Source organism: Talpa occidentalis, unplaced genomic scaffold (assembly GCF_014898055.3).
Source record: "Talpa occidentalis isolate TD23 unplaced genomic scaffold, MPIMG_talOcc4v2.1 talOcc4.7, whole genome shotgun sequence".
NCBI classification, from domain to species: Eukaryota; Metazoa; Chordata; class Mammalia; order Eulipotyphla; family Talpidae; genus Talpa; species Talpa occidentalis.
This window is the reverse complement of record NW_023605083.1, coordinates 53,755,462-53,774,354: the sequence shown is the minus strand read 5'-3', so window position 1 is coordinate 53,774,354 and position 18,893 is coordinate 53,755,462. Positions and strand designations below refer to the sequence as shown.

The 18,893-nt window shown below is 46.2% G+C and overlaps 1 protein-coding gene across 1 annotated transcript in view; it reads left to right on the top strand.

The window, feature by feature from the left end:
* The window catches only part of GABBR2 (gamma-aminobutyric acid type B receptor subunit 2), a 332,908-nt gene that overhangs the window by 277,527 nt on the left and 36,488 nt on the right, over window positions 1-18,893 (top strand). Inside the window, exon 13 of the mRNA XM_054689021.1 lies at window positions 3,236-3,358. Within this exon, the coding sequence (XP_054544996.1) occupies window positions 3,236-3,358 (123 nt within the window). The remainder of the gene's footprint in view (window positions 1-3,235; window positions 3,359-18,893) is intronic.

Here is an 18,893-nt window from a genome sequence, read left to right as displayed (position 1 = left end):
TTTTTCAGCCCATTCCATTCAGTGTGTCACTTCTTATCCAGTGTAGACTGTGCAATCCCAACAGACCCTGGTGCATAGCTATTCCATACTCCTGTTCCTTATGAGCTCTGAGGAAGAGTCCAGGAGAAAGGGCATGGCTGAACAAATTAAGGCCACTGGCCCCTTGAAATTAGACTACAGGAAGAATGGAAGTCCTTTTGAATTAGGAGAAATCTGAGGCAGAGGCAGGGACTGGAAATGCTGGCACTTACTGGTGGGGAAGAGGCTGAGGCCAGCAGCTCTGCTTGCCCGGTGTTTGTGGCATCTTCAGCCTCACTTCTGCCCAAGTATTCACTGCTTGGTCACTGCTCTGGATTGGGCATCCTCCCTGCTCACCAGGACAAGTGTCCCAGCTCCTAAATGGCCTCCTACTTTAGGCTCATGCCTTGGGTCCACTGTCAATGCTGTAGAGATCAGCCTATCACTCCAATGCTTAAAGATGCTTAAACCTCCAGCAGGCCCACCTGAGGCTTCATTACATGGGAGCAGGTGCTGCCCCTCCAGCTAGTCCATCTTCATCTACTTCCAACCTGCCCCAACATATCCAGCCACACAAAACTACTCAAAGAAAGAAAAGGGTGTTTCATACAAGAAAAAAACAGCCCCTATGAAGATCTGGAAAGTGAAAATCATGATGCAGCCACAGACTAGGGAGTGGCTAAAGCATCCTCATGGTAGTCATGTGCGTTTGGGAAGTGGTCAGCCCACCTCACAAAAGATCTTGAATGTCAAACAGAGCTTGGCTGATTTTTTCCTATAGGTGATGGGGATCTTTGGGAGACACTTGAACCTGTGGTGACATGAGTGGTCACTTGGGTCCTTAGGTTGCTGACATTCTGCCTCTGCAGCCCCCATGGCCTCCAGCAATCCTCCCGGTGCCCATGTGACACGTGTCTCTCCTCCCTGTCCTCCAGGCTTCTGATGGGTGACACCAGGGTTTGCCCAGCTCTGGACTCTAGTGCCCAGCACAGGGCTTGGCACCGCATGAGTACTTGGGCAGATTTTCCGAGTCGTCATCCATCACTCAGTATTTATCAAGCACCCTTCTCTGCCAGGCCTCAGATGGGTAAGAAGAATACAGCAGTGAGCAAAATCCAAGTCACAAGGAGCTCACAGTTCAGTAGGACAGACAGGAATCAAATTATCATACATATAAATGTGAAGTTGCCACTGTCTGTCATAAGGGGCTTCAAAGGAGATGGATGTGGCCATAAATTCCAGCGAAATGTTCTCCTGCCTTGCAGCAGAGATGGAGAGAAGATGTGTTTCCCTGATGGGTTTGGGCACTGTCAGGTGAGGAAGGGGTAGGAGCCCCGACTGGACAGGTGGAACCCCCGTGGGCAGTATAAACTGAGCCCCAAGCCAGACACAGTGACCTTGAACTTGTTCAACAGCACCACGTTCTCCTGGCCTCTTCCCAAGAGCTCATCATTCATACCCACACATCCCCAAGAAGGTCTGAGAGCGGTCTGTGCACAAGAACCTGCACACCAGACTTGGTTCTTGCATCTGTGCTGACTGGAGCAGTCACGGCAGCCCCCCATGTGGGGGGCTCACCCAGGTTCACAGAGAAGCTGCCCAGGCTCAACCTTGAATTCAGGTAGGAGGTAACAGCAGAAAGGTGGGGAAGACCCTCCAGTGCTCAGGCCAAGAGTGGGCAAATGCTTGGGAGCTCAGACAGTCCTAGGTGAGCATCAAATAGAGGGGCTCCTTCCAGCCTGTCCCCTGATTCTGAAGCTCCTCAGGTACTTCTTCCTTTTTCCCAGCTTCTCCAGGCTGGCAGAGCTGCTGATTCCCCAGAGAGTGAGAATTAAGCCAGGTTTCTGCAAAGCATAACTTCACTGGTTCACTGGATGCTTCTGGAAAATCTCAGAGAGGACTTTGCCAGTGCCCTGTCCACCCCGCCTCCCCCATGCCATAAAGCAGTTTCAGTGGATTTGATCTCTTTGGCAGTCACTCAGAAATATGTTCTTGTTCTTTTCGTTATTTGGCCACAGAGAGGCTGCTTGAGTTTCTATTTCTTCTTTAAAAAACAGCTTCCATCGTTAAAAGCCAGATTTGGTGATATTTCTAAAGCTTCTGCCTCAATTTTGTTTCTTTTTTCTATAGTCTTTTTCCAGAATGACTTCATCACATTAGCTTTTATTTAGTGCAAATAGGGAGGCCCATAAATGTGCAGTAAGTGAAATACAGGTTAGCTGTGGCGCTGACAGCACTTGTCCTCAGGCCAATCCCTATCCAGAGGACTAGAGTGGGGTGGGAATTTTACAGTGTAATAAAGTTATCCTGGCTGCAAAAAAGGATGGATGTTGTGTTTCTTCTTTTTATATTTCTTCATCTCAATTCAACCCATCAAACGTAAGTGCCTACTGCATGCCAGGTTCCACTAAGTAATGGGGGAACACAAGTAAGTTAAAAGAGCTCCCCTTCTGTCTGGGGCTCCCCAGTTTATTGAATAGGGCAGGTGTGTATACAACTCTATATAGTGTCAAGTTGTGCCGTAAATGTTTGAAGATGTGGATACTAGAGAAAGGAGGAGCTTGGGTAAAAGCTGGGCTTCACCTCTTAGGAATGATATTATGATGAACAAGTTACATAGCCCACACATGCCTCATTTCCTCAGCTATAAAGTGGGAATGAAAATAATATGAGGTGATGTTTGTCAAACAGTCAACCTAGAGGCAGACACAAAGTACGTGTTCATTAAATGTTAGCTCTTCTCCTTGTGGTTAGTGCTTTTACTACTCCTGATGACTACATGAAAAAAGTCTGTGGATGGATGAATCAGTTCCATTATGGGAGTCCAAGGGGACTTCACGGAGGAGGTGACAATGGAACTGTCTCCTTAAGTATTATTAGGAGTTTGCCAGACCCAAAAAAAAGGAAGTTTCAGACAAAAGAACCAGTATTTACGAAGTCCTGGGGGAAAGGAGATTGAGAGTAAAAATCACAGCAGGGCCAGAGGCTGGGAGGCACCCAACAACTAAGTTAACTATGTATGCATGTATGTTGGGGCCAAGGTCATGAAAGCCTGAATGCCAAGTAAAGGAACTTAACTGGGTTTATCCAATGGGTCATGGGGAGTCTCTCAAGATTCTCAAACTGGAGGTGACACAACTCAGTCACCCGACCCCTCAGCTGCTGCCTGGGAATCTCTCCCTCATGTCCACTCCCTTTTGCTTTGCCCCTCCTGCAGATCATCAAGGACCAGAAGCTGCTTGTGATCGTGGGGGGAATGCTGCTGATCGACCTATGCATCCTGATTTGCTGGCAGGCTGTGGACCCCCTGAGAAGGACGGTGGAGCAGTACAGCATGGAGGTAAGAGGCACCAACGGGGGCACAGGCTGGGAGGTGGCATGTCACCCTGGCTGCCCCAGGTGCACTTCTTGAAAAGACACCATGTGGTTACAGGAAAATCAGCACAGCTCCACATGGGTCCACCTTCCCTCTCAGGAACGCCCCAGCAATTGCCTTTCCTTCCATTTGACACATATTTCAGAAGAGCCGAATATAAGATCTTCACTCCTGGAGGAAAAATGGTGAAAAAATTGTCTCGGCACATTAAAATATGCAAAATTGAGGGGAATGTTGGCTATTTAAGAATATATTCTCTATGCATTGCAGAAGCCCCCACCTATATGATTCATCAGTTCAGAAATTATGTTGCATTTTTTTTAAGATTTATTTGTTTATACATACAAGAACTGGGGCACAGGCCAGAGGTGCAAGAACTGAGAGGATTCACCAGAGACAGAGTGGGGAACAGAACAGGCAGACCAACTGAAATACACTGCTGAGGGGAGCAGCGGGCAAGACAGGAGAGGTCTGCACGCCATGTGGGTACCTCCTTGGCCGGGGATCGAACTCACATGGCAGAGGCTGCAGATAGCTTCATAGGTTGCGTCTCAACCCCTTGCACCACCAGGGAGACCCTATTTTGCATTTTTAATCTCTCCTTTATAGTAAGTTTCCAAAGGAATGCTACTAGAGAATAAATATTCTGATGGCTCCTTCTAGTAACTATATGATTTTCAAAATGATAAGCAATAGATTTCTTTTCCTACACTTGTTATCGGAAATTTGTCATTAAAATAACCTTACATCAGAGTGCTGTCAAATATAGCTTGTAAATGTCTTACCTTCGACCTTGCCCTTGATTCACACTGGCCTCCCTAGTATGCTCCAGATTAGGAAAGTTCAAGACCCTTCAGAAGTTGCAGTTTTGTGAACTTTCTCTTAGAACAGTGAAATACACCCTTGTCAGAGGCCACCGGGTGAACAGCCAAGTTGTGCGGTCCGGTGTAAATTCTACATGGGGTAGCAAATTCTCTTGAGAAACTGGGGTTTTCCCCAGTCTTCTTGTTATCATCAGGAAATGTTTTTGAGGGATTTACTGTGAATTCAGAAACTAAAGTGTAAATTGTCATTATATGCATTCGGAACAGATTTTTTATCCTTCTGGACAAGGTGTTCTAGCAAATAACATGCCCAGCCTCATTTGTCTGGAGACAAAGGGTTTACTCAGCCTAGTAACAAGTTATGCAATTGGAAAAGTAGCAGAAAATGACATTTTCTAGGGTGTGAATTTAGGAGAGAGATTAAGGCTGTAGTCTCCACCTCACTGCCTCATGCATCCATGCTGGGAGCAAGCAGGGCTTCATTGGGGCACAACTGAACCTGGCACAGAGAATGGACCCAACACTGGCAGTGCCCATGGGCCAAGGGGGCAGACAGCCTCTTTCCAGAGCAAAGTGGTCACTATTCAGGGTGCACCATTGGCAATGAAACAGTCCTGCCCCTAACTCTGTCCTGGGGAATACCCCCCCAACCACCAGGATTTAGAAATCCACAGTGTCAATGCTAAGAAGAACTGTTACTGACTAATTGGGTCCCCCTCTAGAGAGAGCCTGGGGTGCTGATAATCACAAGCAATATTGCTAATAATAGTGATGATGATGATGATGATGATGATGATGATAGCTCTGTGCATTAACTCATTTAACCCTCAGTCACTAATTACACTGTGGAACAGGTGTTATCCTTTTTCTATGTTAAGGATGAGGAAGCAGAAACCTGGACGCGTTCTATACCTCACCCATAGTTACCTAGCAGGTCAGTGGTAATGCTAACAGCAGGTAGTGCTCACCACATCCCTCCCCTGCCTTTCAACAATGGACAGCACTTTGCCATTTTTAGGGGCTTTCATAGACCTTTGATCACTGGCCACAGATCTGTGACGTATAGAGCATAGGAAAGCATTTTCACATTCTACGGGTGACTAAACTTGGAGTCGTGGCAGAAGAGAGGGCCCAGGATACCAGGGAGATGAGAGGTGAGTCAGGCAGAGCCTGTGGAAAGATCTGGAGCGGCAGCAAGTGAACATAGACCAGGTCCAGCTGGCTCCAAGCTGAGCCCAAGGGGCCACTGCCTGTTCAAGGCTAAGCCGAGGGCACATCTTGGCATGCACAAGAAGTCCCCAAGGCTCCACTGTGGTGGGGAGAGGCTGCAGGGCTGGAGTTTGACTCCAGATATAGATCCAGGAAGTAGAGCCAGGAAGCATGTCCCCCTGGACCATTTTAAGGAAATCAACCTTCTGAAATCCAATTAGTCAAAGTGACAATTTGCTCTAGCCGTTGTTACCTTTCTTCCTTGCTTCCTATAAAAAAATATCGCTGCTCATGATGGTGCTGTGCATGCAACCCTAGCCCGTTCCAGACTTCCCGGGACAATGAGTCTCCAGCTGAGGAGGGGTGGGTTCCCTGTAAGTGCTCTCTGTGTTGATGAGGAAACTGATCAGGGAATAGGGAGGGTGCTCCCTGGGGAGGGGGTTGCTCTCTGGGGGTACGCTCCCCGGGAGAGCATATGCAGTCTTTCCAAGGGGAAGCTTGGGGAGAGCCAGCTCCCTGGCTCAAGGCCCAAATACTCTGCCTCTGTTTCCCTCCAGATATCTGCTGAGATTTCTCTCTGAACCTTTTCTGGCCTGCTCCTCTTTTTCTACTCTTATTTTAGGGTTGTGTTGGTCGAGCAACACCACACTGATAAAGACACAGGAGTCGTGGAGCAGGCTGCACAAGGCAGGATGCTGCTGAGAGCAAGATCCTGGCCGTTTTTATTGATAGAAATAATCATAGAGCATCAGCTATGTGTGTTAGGAGGACAAGGAGAAAAGGATGGGAGAAACTCAGGAATGTCATCTAGGGCTTGGGGACACGAGTCTGCTGACCATGTTATCAGATTGATGACCAAGTGTGGTCATCGAAACTAGACCCAGACCACAGTCCTAATCTTATCAACAAGGCATTCCACTGATCGGCCTTTGGGGTCCCTTGTCCAGCATCGGTCCTCGGCCCCCCGGGCGTTCCCAGTCATACCTCATGATGTGTGAGTCGGGAGTAAGTTTATGCATCCGTCCTCAAACCACCCCCCGGGCGTTCCCAGTCATAGCTCTTGATACATACCCTTCCCAGAGTGATCAAGCTTTCTGCTCCTGATTGATATGAAAGGCACCTTGCAAGGTTTGTCTCATTTGACTGTGACTGGACAGTTCTGACCTTTGTATAGGAATGCAGAACTGCAGGTAACCATAATGGTGGCTGAGCAGGCCGCTTAAGTCTAGCAGCCGCTTAAGTCTAGCAGACCCACAGGGTTGCCCTGTAGCGGTTGCCATGGTAGCAGAACCCTTTGAATTGTCAGTTTATTGTTGGTTTTCCACCAAACAGCACCAAACTATCAGTTGATTTCCCCCAGACGCTGCTCTGTCAGACTTGGCCTGATAGTTGAACAGTGTATCTGGGGATGAGGCATCCTAAATTCTCCTTCCAGGGGCTGTATTTCCCAGGACCCTCAGCGACAGAGGAAGATGAGAGATCTGTGTGGCCTCACACTCCTCCCTCCCCTACCTCCATGCCTGTGATTGCTCTGGACTGAACCTCTCCATATTCCAGCCACAGGCCTTGCCGTGTGTTACTATTTCAAGCCTTTACCCATGCTGTTTCCCTACCCCGCATTCCTTTCCAGAACCTTCCCTGCCAAGTAAATCACTTGACCTTTCGTACCAGACCCCTGTTTACCTTTCTGGGAACATGTCCCTGAGTTCCCTGGCTCCACCAGATCTAAACCCTTCTCTCCCCCTTCCCACCCCAATGTCCTGATTGCCCCTCTGTGGGAATACTTAGTGTTCATATCCCTGCTGTGTGTGTCCCTGCCATCCACGGGACAGCTAGCTTCTCCCCAGGCAGGGCCACATCTAAGCCATCTCCTACGTAGCCCAGCCCAGCTTGACCCTTGAAAGCTTCTTCCACTGGGGAGACAGAGGTGAGCACAGCCTCCTTCCCCCTTTATCCTATGGGGGGAGGGGCAAGACAGTACATATGCAAATCTACATGATTAATTTAGATCTCATAGATTCTGCAGTTAAAGGTAAATAAAGAGGAATGGAGGGGCTAGAGAATTGCAGGAGGAATCCACGAAGAAGATGGTCCCAATAAAACTGCGTGCAGGTGTCAAGGAATGAAACCCCAATTCCAGAGTCCTGCTGGAGGCATCCATATGCCACATTCTTGTTCATTGTTATGCAATTAATTAATATAACGCTGGTCATACACCAGATACTGTTCTAAATGTATAATGTGTATCATTTAAAATTTTTGTATTTAATGAATAGACTTTATTTGAGAGTTTTCAGTTTACAGAAAATTTGGTTATGAAAAAAAAATTAGTTATGAAAAAAATTTAGTTACGAAAAAAGCTGTTTCTACATTTTGTGTGTGTTGGGTTCCCATGTACACCCCACCCTCAACCAACAGTTTCCCATATTATTAAGATCTTCCACTGTGAGAATTTGATAACTGATGAATCAATATGGAAACATTATTATGCCACTAAAGTCCATCGCTTACATTAGGGTTCACTCTTTGTGCCTTCTGTAGGTTTTGCCAAACTCATGACGCCATATAGAACATTGTCACTGTCCTAACTGTCCTCTCTGCTTCACTAACCCCTGGCAACCACTGATCTTACTGTCTACACAGTTTTGCTTTTTCCAAAATGTCATAGAGTCAGAATTAATCCCACAGTGTAGTTGCCTTTTCAGACTGGTTTCTTTCACCAGCAATATGCATTTAAGGTTCTCGTGTCTTTCATGGCTTGATAGCACATTTCTTATTATGAATGACATTCCATTGTATGAATGTACCACAGTACCCATTGAACAGCCTCTTATAACTTCTAAGTTTTGATAGTTATGAAAAAAGCTGTTTCTACATTTTTATGTGTATGGGTTTTGGGGAGTTTTTGGTAGATTTTTATGTGGACATAAATTTTCAACTCATTTGGGTAAATATCTAAAAGAATTGCTGGATCATATTTTTTGGTTGTTTTTTTTTTATTTTTATTTGTTTTTGTGTAGAAGAACGGGGGTGTAGACCAGCGGTATGGGGAATAAGAAGAGCGGGGAGCAGAACAGGCAGATCTACTGAAATACACTGCTAAGGGGAGCAGTGGGCGAGACAGGAGAGGTCTGCTGCACCATGTGGGTTATCTCCCTGGAGGGGATCGAACTCAGACTGTAGTGGTGGTAGTGCTAAGATTTAACCCATAGATCACCAGGGTGGCCCTTGGATCGTATGTTAAAACTATAGTTCAGCTTTGTAAGAAACTGCCAAATTGTCTTGCAAAGAGATTATCATTTTGCAATCCCATCCGCAATGAATGAGAATTCCTATCGCTCTGCATCCTTGTCAGCATTTGGGGTTGTCAGGGTTTAGGGTCTTCGCCATTCTTACAGGTGTATAGTGTACCACATTCTTGTTTTAATTTACAATCCCCTAATGACATGATGTGGAGCCCCTTTTCCTATGCTGCTTTGTCTTCTGTGTGTCTTCTTTGGGGAGACACCTATTCAGACCTTTTGCCCACTTTTTAATTGGATTGTTTGCCTTCTTATTGTTCAGTTTTAAGAATTCTTTCTGTATTTTGGACACAAGTCCTTTTGAGATAGGTGCAATTATTTTTTCTCAGTCTGTATCTTGTCTTTTTTTAAATCTTGGTCTTTTGCAGAACAGATTTTTTTATTTGAATGAAATTCTACTTCTCAATTGTTTCTTTCAAGGACCATGCTTTTAGTGTTATATCGAAAAACTCATTGCCATATTCAAGGTCACCTAGAGTTTCTCCTGTTGTCATCTAGAAGCTTTATAGCTTTGCATTTTACATTTAGGTCTATCATTCATTTTGAGTTAATTTTTGTGAAAGGTACAAGGGCAATATCAAAAGTCCTTTTTATGTATGTGAATGTCTAGTTGTTCCAGCAACAACTGTCAAAAAGATTCTTTTCTCCATCAGGTTGCTTTTGTCTTTGTCATAGATCAGTGGAACATATTTATGTAAATCTATTTCTAGACTCTATACTGGTCTATTTTGTCTGTTCTATTTCCAGTATCATATTGTCTTGATTACTATAGTTTTATAGTGAGTCTTGCAGTAAATAGTGTCCATTCTTTAACTTTGTTCTTCTTCAGTGTTGTGTTGTCTATTCTGGGCCTTCTGCCTCCATGTAAACCTTAGGATTGTTGTGTTAATATCCACAGAGTAACCTCTTGGGATTTGACTAAGATTGCATTGTGTCTATAAGCCAAGTTAAAAGGAACTGACGTCTTAACAATACTGAGTCTTCCTATACATGACCATGGATTATCTCCCCATTTATTTAAATCTTTCAGTTCTTTCATCAGTGTTTTGGAGATTTCCTAATTTAGGTCTTACACATATTTTATTAGACTTATACCTAAGTGTTTTATTTTGGTTTTGGTGGTAGTATAAATGCTGGTCACAAACCAGGTACTGTTCTAAATGTATAACGTGTTGCGTTTTTAATTTCAAATTCAAGTGCTATTTCTGGTATATAAGAAAGCAAGTGATTTCTGTATATTAGCCTAGTATTCCACAATGTTGCTATAATTGTTTATAGCAACCCCCAGTGCGGGGGAGGGGGGTGTTGTTAATTGTTTGAGATTTTTCTACATAGATAATCATGTCATCTGCAAACAGACAATTTTAGTTTCTTCCTTCCAATCTGTGTATCTTTTATTTCCTTTCTTGTCTTATTTTTGTGAGGAATCCAGCATGATTGAAGGAGATTGGTGAAAGGGGGCATCTTTGACTTTTTCTCAAACTTAGAGCAAAGCATCTAGTTTCTCACCATGAAGCATGATGTTAGCATATTTTTTCTTTTTACTTAAAGAATTAAATATATACATATGAAATAGCTCTGCTAGACAAAGTCAAGGATGTCTTTGGGGAGGTGACAGGAAGGACAAATGACGCAGGCAGGGCCCAGGTCACTAGGGACCTTGTGTGCTAAGCAAAGGAGTTGAAACTTGAAAATTGAAGCTATTAAATCTGAAGAGTAATGTGATCTGATTTGCCCTGACTGGGGGGTGAGAATAGATGGAGGGGCAAAGCCAGAAACCCAGATTTGGCTCAGGATTGTTCTTTCAGTAATCCAGGCAGGAGCTGATGGTCACCTAAAATGGGGTAGTTGCAAAAGGAACAGGAAAGTGGGTGGATCTGAGAGCTGTTAAGAAAGGAGACATGGTAAGAGTTGGTGCTTGAGTAGCTCTCAGGTATGGGAAGAAGGAGGCGACAAGGTCAATGCCAGAGTTCTGACTGGGTGGTGGGTGGTAGACTGCTGCATTGAGTTGGAACACTGAATGAAGAACAGGCTTGGAAGAGAACATGAGGGGTTCATTTCTTGGCAGAAGGGCTCAGAATATCAGATACAGGGTCCAAAAGCATAAGGGAGTAGTTTGTGTAGATAAAGATTTGGAGGGAAGGCACTTAGCACATTGAGGATGGGAGTCTAGGAGTGAGTGTAGCTGCCCAGAGAGTAGGCCAGTAAGAAGTGACGATGTCTTGACTGCAGCCCAAGGCACCACCATGTGGTGAAGGGAACAGATGGAGAAGCCAGGGAAGAGGATTTTGAAATGGTCAGAAAGGGAGAGGATAGTTAGGAGAGCTGTCCACACCCAAGGGGACCTGAAGAAGGAAGAGGAGATCTCCTGAGACACTGCCCCAGCCCCAGGTGGACCAACAGGTGCCCCCACGACTTGGCCCAGGCTCCGTGCTCCTGCACTGCAGCTCAGCCCTGCCTTCCTCTGCTTTACGAAATCTGAGGGAAAGATTGGTGTTTCCACATTTCAGATATAGCAGGTGTGAATAAATCTGCCAAGAATGTTAAAAAGGTTTTTTAAATATGTGTATCCTTGGGGGGAAATGGAAAAACTCTCAATTTTTGAATCCCTGTTCTACTAGAGGAGCTGGTGAGTGGGAATTGCACACACGGGTCTTGAAATTCAAGGAGACATGTGGGCTGGAGATGGGAACTTGGGCGCAGCCAGCTTACTTATCACAGTGAAAGCCTGGGGTGAGAAGGGGACCAAGCCAGGCTCTAGATCACCCCCATGTTTTGGAGATGAGGGCAGCAGAGGGAAAACAGCAAAGGAGACCTAGGAGGAACCACAGAGATAAGAAGAAAATCAGATGAGTTTTGTGTCTGGGGTCGCAAGGAGGAAGTTTTGATGAAGCATGTCAAATGCTACTTTTAGATCAAGTGAGATGAAGACCAAGAATTGACAATGTCTGTGTTTGAGCTCTCATTCTTTCTCTTACACACACACACACACACACACACACACACTGGGTTTCTTTTTCTTTTAAGGAAAATACTCAGGTAATGTGCCCCAAAGTAAAAGTAGCTCCCACAGATAGTATGAAGACCGTGAATGAAGTGGAAGCACTGTTTTTGTTTTTTCCAAGCCTTCTTTCTATCCCAAGCCACCATCTTCACCTGCAGTGGCCATTCTGAAATGGTTTTGAAACAGGGAGAAAATGGCAACAGCACTAACAGTCGTTGAACACTGAACACCCGGGAGAGCCTCAGAGCAGCCACCGAGGCAGCATCCTCAGGCCCCCAGAACTCCCTGGAGCCTTCCCCCATCTGCTTCCCAGACAGGTTGCAACAAGACTATGGGCACACTGGGTCATGTGTCTCCCAGTTACCAGTGGGCCCCATATGTGTGACGTTCACTTACAAAAATGGTGGCGGTCTGTCTCCATGGCTGTTCAGCCACCTACAACCGTAATGCCCTGCAGTCTGGGTTCTGGGACTTCCTGGTCCTTCAGGTAATGGAATGAAGTCAAGGGCGGCTTGGGACAGAGGGGCATTTCAAACTTCCCTCCACATTTGATACTTTTACCATCCCTTTTTATGGAAGCAAACCAGAGATTTGGAAGTCATGGACTAGAGTTGGCTTTGAAACTGGTGGCTTATTCCAGTTATGTTGCTATGGAAACAGCTATTGGGAGAAGCAAATACATAATTTTAAATAATTTTAACTCTGATCTTCTATCTCCCTCTACAGTTGCTCTGAAAAATATAAATTTAATCGTTAAAGCAGATACTTTCCAGAAACAATTGGTATGTTCTTAAAGATTGTCCAAGCCCCATCTCACACTCTTCACTTTGAAATAAAGAGATACTAGATGACCAGGGGGAGGGAAGTGCTAAGGATCAGGGTTTATTCTGCTCTGTAAGCTGCACACAGGTGACCTGGTGCCCCAAGGAGTTGATGCTCAGAGTCATAGTCCCAGGGATGGGTCTTCACTACCGAAGCCACTGTCCCGGAGAGTGGGGTAGGGCTTTGCCAGGCTAGGCCCACAGTCAGATACTAGGGCCCCATGCGGGGCAGTGGGACTCGGCAGGACCATTAGCTGAGGGCCACCCCAGTTAGCCTGCTAACTCCCCCAGGAGAGGGCTGCACAGGCTGAAGTTCTAACCATGTGTTCTCCTGTTTAAAACCCTTCCCCATTGGCTACAGGGTGAAGTACATGCTCCTTAGCATGGTTCAGGAGGCCCTCGATGGTCTGACCCATTTGCTCCAGGCTCATCTCTTAGCCCCCTCCCTCACTCCATGTGCTCAAATGCCCTGAACCACTGGCTTCTCCAAAGCTCGTGCTCTTTCATCTACCTTTTGTATGTGCAGCCTCCTTTCCCCAGAAAACCCTCCCTTTGCCCCAATACACCATCTACACCATGCAAAATATTCCAACTTGACCTTCAAGAGGCAGCTTAGAAACATCTTCTCCCAGACCGTTTGGTCCACAAAGCTGCCTGCCGAGACCCCCCCTCCCATCCTGTTTGCCCCTCACTCTGGATACTTAGTCCATGACCTCCTCGGAGGCTAGGCCATCTGTGTGTCCCCAGCACCCACTGGCAGGGCCTGGCTCAGAGTGTATGCTCAGTAAATATTTATTGAATAAATTGTCCCCACCACCTGGAACTCTCTCCCCATGCCACCATATGTCCAAATTCATCCCATCTGTCTGGGCCCATTAAGCCGGCTTCTCCAAGAAATGTCTTTGCCGAGTTGCAATTTAATTTAATATCACACCCTCACCTTTTATCAAGGGTCCACTAGCAAAGCTAACACTGCCCATTGAAGAATAATGCAGCTTCTTCTACAAAGGAGTGGTGCTCGCTTTGTGACTTGGTGCCCCTGAGATAAAGATCCACCGGGTAGATCCTCGCAGAGATTAGCATCAGGAAATAGGCTCTGCTCACACGAGAACTTGTATCTACTTCTTCCTTCCATTGAACAACCATAACTGAATAAGCCACTGTTTTCTTTCTAACCTTAGCTGCCAGAAAGTTGGAGCCAAATTCAACACTCGGCCATAATAACCCTCTCATCGTAGCTCCTGGAGGATTATCTCGCCCTCTGATCGCTTGTCTTTATTTTTAATTGTCCTGTTGTTTTTGGTCTTTGATGGTGTGCTGCCTCGGGCCCTTTGGGAAAGGAGGCAAGGTGTAAATTCCAGATTAAGTTATTAAAATGAGAAGGCTAAGCGAGATTTAATTGGAATGATATGCCGGAGAGACATTTTGAGGATGTCCAGCGACACTGGTTTTCTGGCACGGGTCCCGGCTCAGCCCTGGCGGCCGTCAGCATCTGGGCCCAGGGTGTGGACTGAAGGACTCTGCTAACTGTAGCTGCGTTTCTGGAACCTTTTAGCTAGTGGGAGATTGCAGTTTATTTCATCTTCCTTGCTGCCTCCCTTGTGCCTTGGGAAGACACCCAGGCCCTAGAGGCCCCTCGTGACACAAAGAAAAAGACACAGCCCTCCAGCGCCAGGGGACTATCCTGAGGCTAAAAATTCTCTCTACCTGCCCAGGCACCCCCAGGGGCATGGGCTGTTTACTAGAAATTCTCAAGTGCCATTGAGCAGAACAGTTGGAAAAATGTCCTGTGATATCTGCATCATCTGCCCCTTGTGTGTCTTGGTAAAACCATTCTAGTTCTTGAAGAGAGAGCCTCTTTAAAGAGAGCCTTTAAAGTTTGCTAGTTTTTCCCCCAACCCATACATGCACACTGGCAGAAATACAACAGTGGCACCCACAGAAACCTTCCCTCTTTCATTGTGGGGGAATTCCAACCAACCTTCCTCTTTGTAAACAACACATCATCACGGGGAGCTCCTGCTTCAGGGGACAGGGGTGGGAGGGGGCGACTCGAGCTCTACTCAGCTGTGGAGACTTTTGGGTGAGGTCACACACACACACAGCCAGCCATCACCAAAGCCTCTTCTCCACGGTAAGTGCCTCCTGGCTGTGGTTTTTAGATTTTGTTGCTGTGCTGAGGTCCTGGGCTTGCTTTTCTAAAGCATGAGCCAGGATTGAGTTTAGATTTAATGGCCCTCAGGCTGCAAAAATGAGAGAGAACTTGTGTTAGTCAGGGTGTGCTAGGTTTTGCTGTGGTAAAAACAACAAAATTGAACACCCTAGTGAATTAAAGCAATAAAATTTATTTTTTAAAGATTTATTTATTTATTTATACAAGCACTGGGTACAGTCAGAAGCGTGGGAGGATGAGAGAACTCACCAGAGACAGAGGGGAGAGCAGAGCAGGCAGACTGATGAAGTACACTGCTGAGGGGAGCAGCGGGCGGCAGGAGAGGTCTGCACACCATGTGGGACCTTCCTCCGGTTGCCGGGGAGCAGCCGGGGATCGAACCGGTGCTGCAGAGGCTGCGGGCAGCCCCACAACCCAGCGCTCAACCGCTGCGCCACCGGGGAGGCCATCAATAAAGTTTCTTGATTGACCATAGCTCTTCTCCATGGTTCCTCACCCAACCCCCCTTCCCCCCCACCCACCTCACCCCCGCCCCCCACCATAATGCCCTCACTCAAGGACACGGTGGGTGTGACACCTCCTGGGGTAGTCCTCATGGCAGAGGAAAGCGTGCAAGGCAAAGTGCACACTCGCTTGTGAAGCTTCCATTCCAGAGCGCCCATACATCACTTCTATTCACACTTCATTGGCCACATGTTAACTGTCAGTGCCTGAGTTCAGTGGGACAGGCAGGGAGGACAATCCTACCTTGTGCCCAGGAGGAGAGGGAACTAGGTATTGCTGCTCAGCCATGGATGCTGTAGTCCTCCGTCCGTCCACCTTCCCCTCCCTGTCGGATATGCCCCACCCACTGCCATGTGCACCCTGTAAGGAAAGGGCCAGAGGGAGAGCATATTTCACCCACAGCTGTCTCCCCAGCAACTGAAAAAGTGCCTGGCACACAGTTCACCCCCAATAAGTAATAGGAGTTGAATAACTAAATGGATTCAGTCTTAGAGCTTTCTTTTTCTTTTCAATACTTTTATATCTTGTTACTAGTTTATACTGCAATCTTTATATATTTATGAAATGTAATTATTTTATATCCTTGTTAATATTTTGACAGCATAAAATTTCTCACCTCCAGTGCGCTCTCCCACCACCAAAGCTCCCAGAGTCAGTTGTGTTCTCTGTTGCCCCCTCCCAGCCCTGCTCTTACCCCCCCATCTCCTTCCCTGGATGCTTCAGATCTGAGGTCACCTTTCAAGGGTTGGTCTTAATGTTTGTCTTTGGCCCTTTGTTTAATTTCTTGCCATGAATATACTCTGTCTGCCCTCTTTTTGGTTGTTTTGTTTACAAATAAACTGTCTGGTGAGGGGAAGGAAGGGAAGAAATCATTGCCTGATCCAAGGTCATGAAAGTTTATTACACTTCTGTTTTCTTCTAAGAGTTTTATAGTATTAGCTCTTATATTTAGTTGTTTTGATCTATTTTTTGAGCTAATTTTGTATATGATGTGACGTATTGGTACAAATATAATTCTTTTGCATGTGGATATCTAGTGTCTAAATACCATTTGTTGGAAAAAATATTATTTCCCCATTGAGTAGTCTTCTGACCCCTATTGAAAATTGATTGACCACTGGTGTGAGTTTATTTCTGGCCTCTCAATTTTAGTCTGTCAATCTGTATGTCTATCTTTATGCCAACACCACACTGCATGGATTACAGTAGCTAATGATAGGTTTTGGAACTGGGAAGTGTAAGCCCTCCAAGTTTGTTTTTCTCTATCAAGATTGTTTTGGCTATTCAAGATTCTTTGAGGTTCCATATGAATTATAAGATCAGTTTTTCCAAGTTTGCAAAAATGGTCATTGGAAGTCTCATTGATGTTGCAATGAATTTGTAATCAATTTGGGAAGTACCACCATGTTAACAATTTAACAAGTCTTGAATGGCCTCCGGTACTCTGCCTCACCTGACCCTATTTCTCCACCATGTCATTTATCCCTCAGTCTCTCATCTATTTTCTGTCTTCCTCCACTAAAATGTGAGATCTGTGAAATAGGACCCTTGCTGGTCTTGTTCAGTGCTCTATCCCCATAACCAGCCAAGTGTCTAGCAGGCACATCATAAGGGCTATTTTTAATGGGTTGAATGGACAAGTGATGTGAAGGAGTGTGTGCATGGGTGGGTGGGTAGATGGGTGAGCAGGTGGATGGATGGGTGGATGGGTGGATGGAGGACAAGCTTCCCTGGAATGACTCTTTTCAGTATTGGCAAACACTGACCAAGTGACACAGTTGCTCAGCAGCTGGCCTAAATTATGAGATGAATAAATTGATACTGAAAAGAAAAATCAGTTCTGTTTTAAAGGTGAAGAGGATGATTTTTTAAAATTATTTTAATAGCTAGATTTATGACTCTTAGTCTTGCTGCCTCACCCAGAACAGACCTTTTTAAAAACACTGGTGCTCAGGTCTCACTCCACAGAAGCACTGATGCAGTTGGTTTGAAAAGGGTCCTGGGAATTGGATTTTTTTAATTGGCCTTAGGTTCTAGTGTGCAGCCAGGGTTGAAACATTCTGGAGCAGACAGACCTTCATCAATCGCTAGGAAGCACCCACGGCTTCACTTTGGATACACTAGAAATAGACTCAGGATAATAAATTTAAGGTAAGAGAAGAAAAGCCTGAATCCAGGAAATCTGAACTCTAATCCATCCCCTAACAGATCCATCCCCCACCAAACCCAAGCCCCAGACAGAGAACTTGATGGTGACAAAGGAAATGCAGATGCTGAGAGAGCCACAGGGAAGAGTCATGTGTGCAGACCCCACAGGGCTGAATGAGGCCCTCGGGTCTCATGATTTTCTGAAAATCTTTTTTTTATGATTTATTTATTTTTTTATAGAGGCATGTTTTTATTTATTTGTTTGTTTGTTTGTTTGTTTTGTTTATACATGCACTGGGTACAGTCAGAAGTGCGGGAGGGTGAGAGAATTCACCAGAGCCAGAGCGGGGAGCAGAGCAGGCAGAAGGACCGAAGTACACTGCTGAGGGGAGCAGCGGGCGGCAGGAGAGGTCTGCGCACCATGTGGGACCCTCCTCCGGTGGCCGGGGAGCAGCCGGGGATCGAACCAGCAGAGACCACGGGCAGCTTCGCAACCCAGCGCTCGACCGCTGCGCCACCGGGGAGGCCCTTTTATGATTTATTTATGCATGCAAGAGCTGGGGTACAGGCCAGAGATGTGGGGAGTGAGAGGATTCACCAGAGACAGAGTGGGGAACAGAACAGGCAGACTGACAAAATACACTGCTGAGGGGAGCAGCGGGCGAGACAGGAGAGGTCTGCTGCGCCTTGTGGCTTGCTCCCTGGCTGGCCGGGGATCGAACTTTGTGCTGCAGAGGCTGCAAATTGCTTCATAGTGTGGTGCTTAACCCCTTGCACCACCAGGGAGGCCTCATTTTCTGAAAATCTTTGAACCATCATTTGAACAATCGTTTCCCCAGTGGAAGAGAAAGGGTAACAGGAGAAAAGGAAAAGTTCCCAGATTTCTATTTCTGCAGCAATTCTCATTGCAGTTGAGAGGTAGAGGGTGAGCAAGTTCTAGAGCAAAACTTTAGGAATGTTACAAAAAAAAACACCAACCCTGCAGTGGCCGGAAGCACCCACCACAGAAACCCATAGCTATTCGCCATGACACTGCAGTGGCGCCCTCGACGCTTGGTAGAATGTTCAATACTGTCTGCCATCGTTCAGCTTGGAGTTTCTCCCTAAAGTGACAGTAGGTTACACTTTCAAGTATGAAATCATTTGACCTTGACTTGGAATAGTTAATGTGACCCAGGGATGCTCAGTTGAGTTGAGGGGATACTGACACCCCTCTGCGCCCCTCCTGAGAGCTCAGAGAACAGCAGCCTCTCTGGCCCACCCAATTCTCAGTGTCCAGCCCACTCACACCCCTGCCTTCACTGGTCAGGGACCCTCCCCCCAGGTCTATCACTCTCAGGTACAGCCACTCTACCACTGGCAAGTGCAAGCTATCAGAGCAGCCATGCCTCTAATTTGTACCATGTGGCACAGATTACTGGGCACCTGGACACCCCCATTTTAGAGATGAGGAAGCTGAGGGGAGATGTGAGCTAAGTGGCCTGGGACAACCTTCCTTTGGACATATTGGTGGT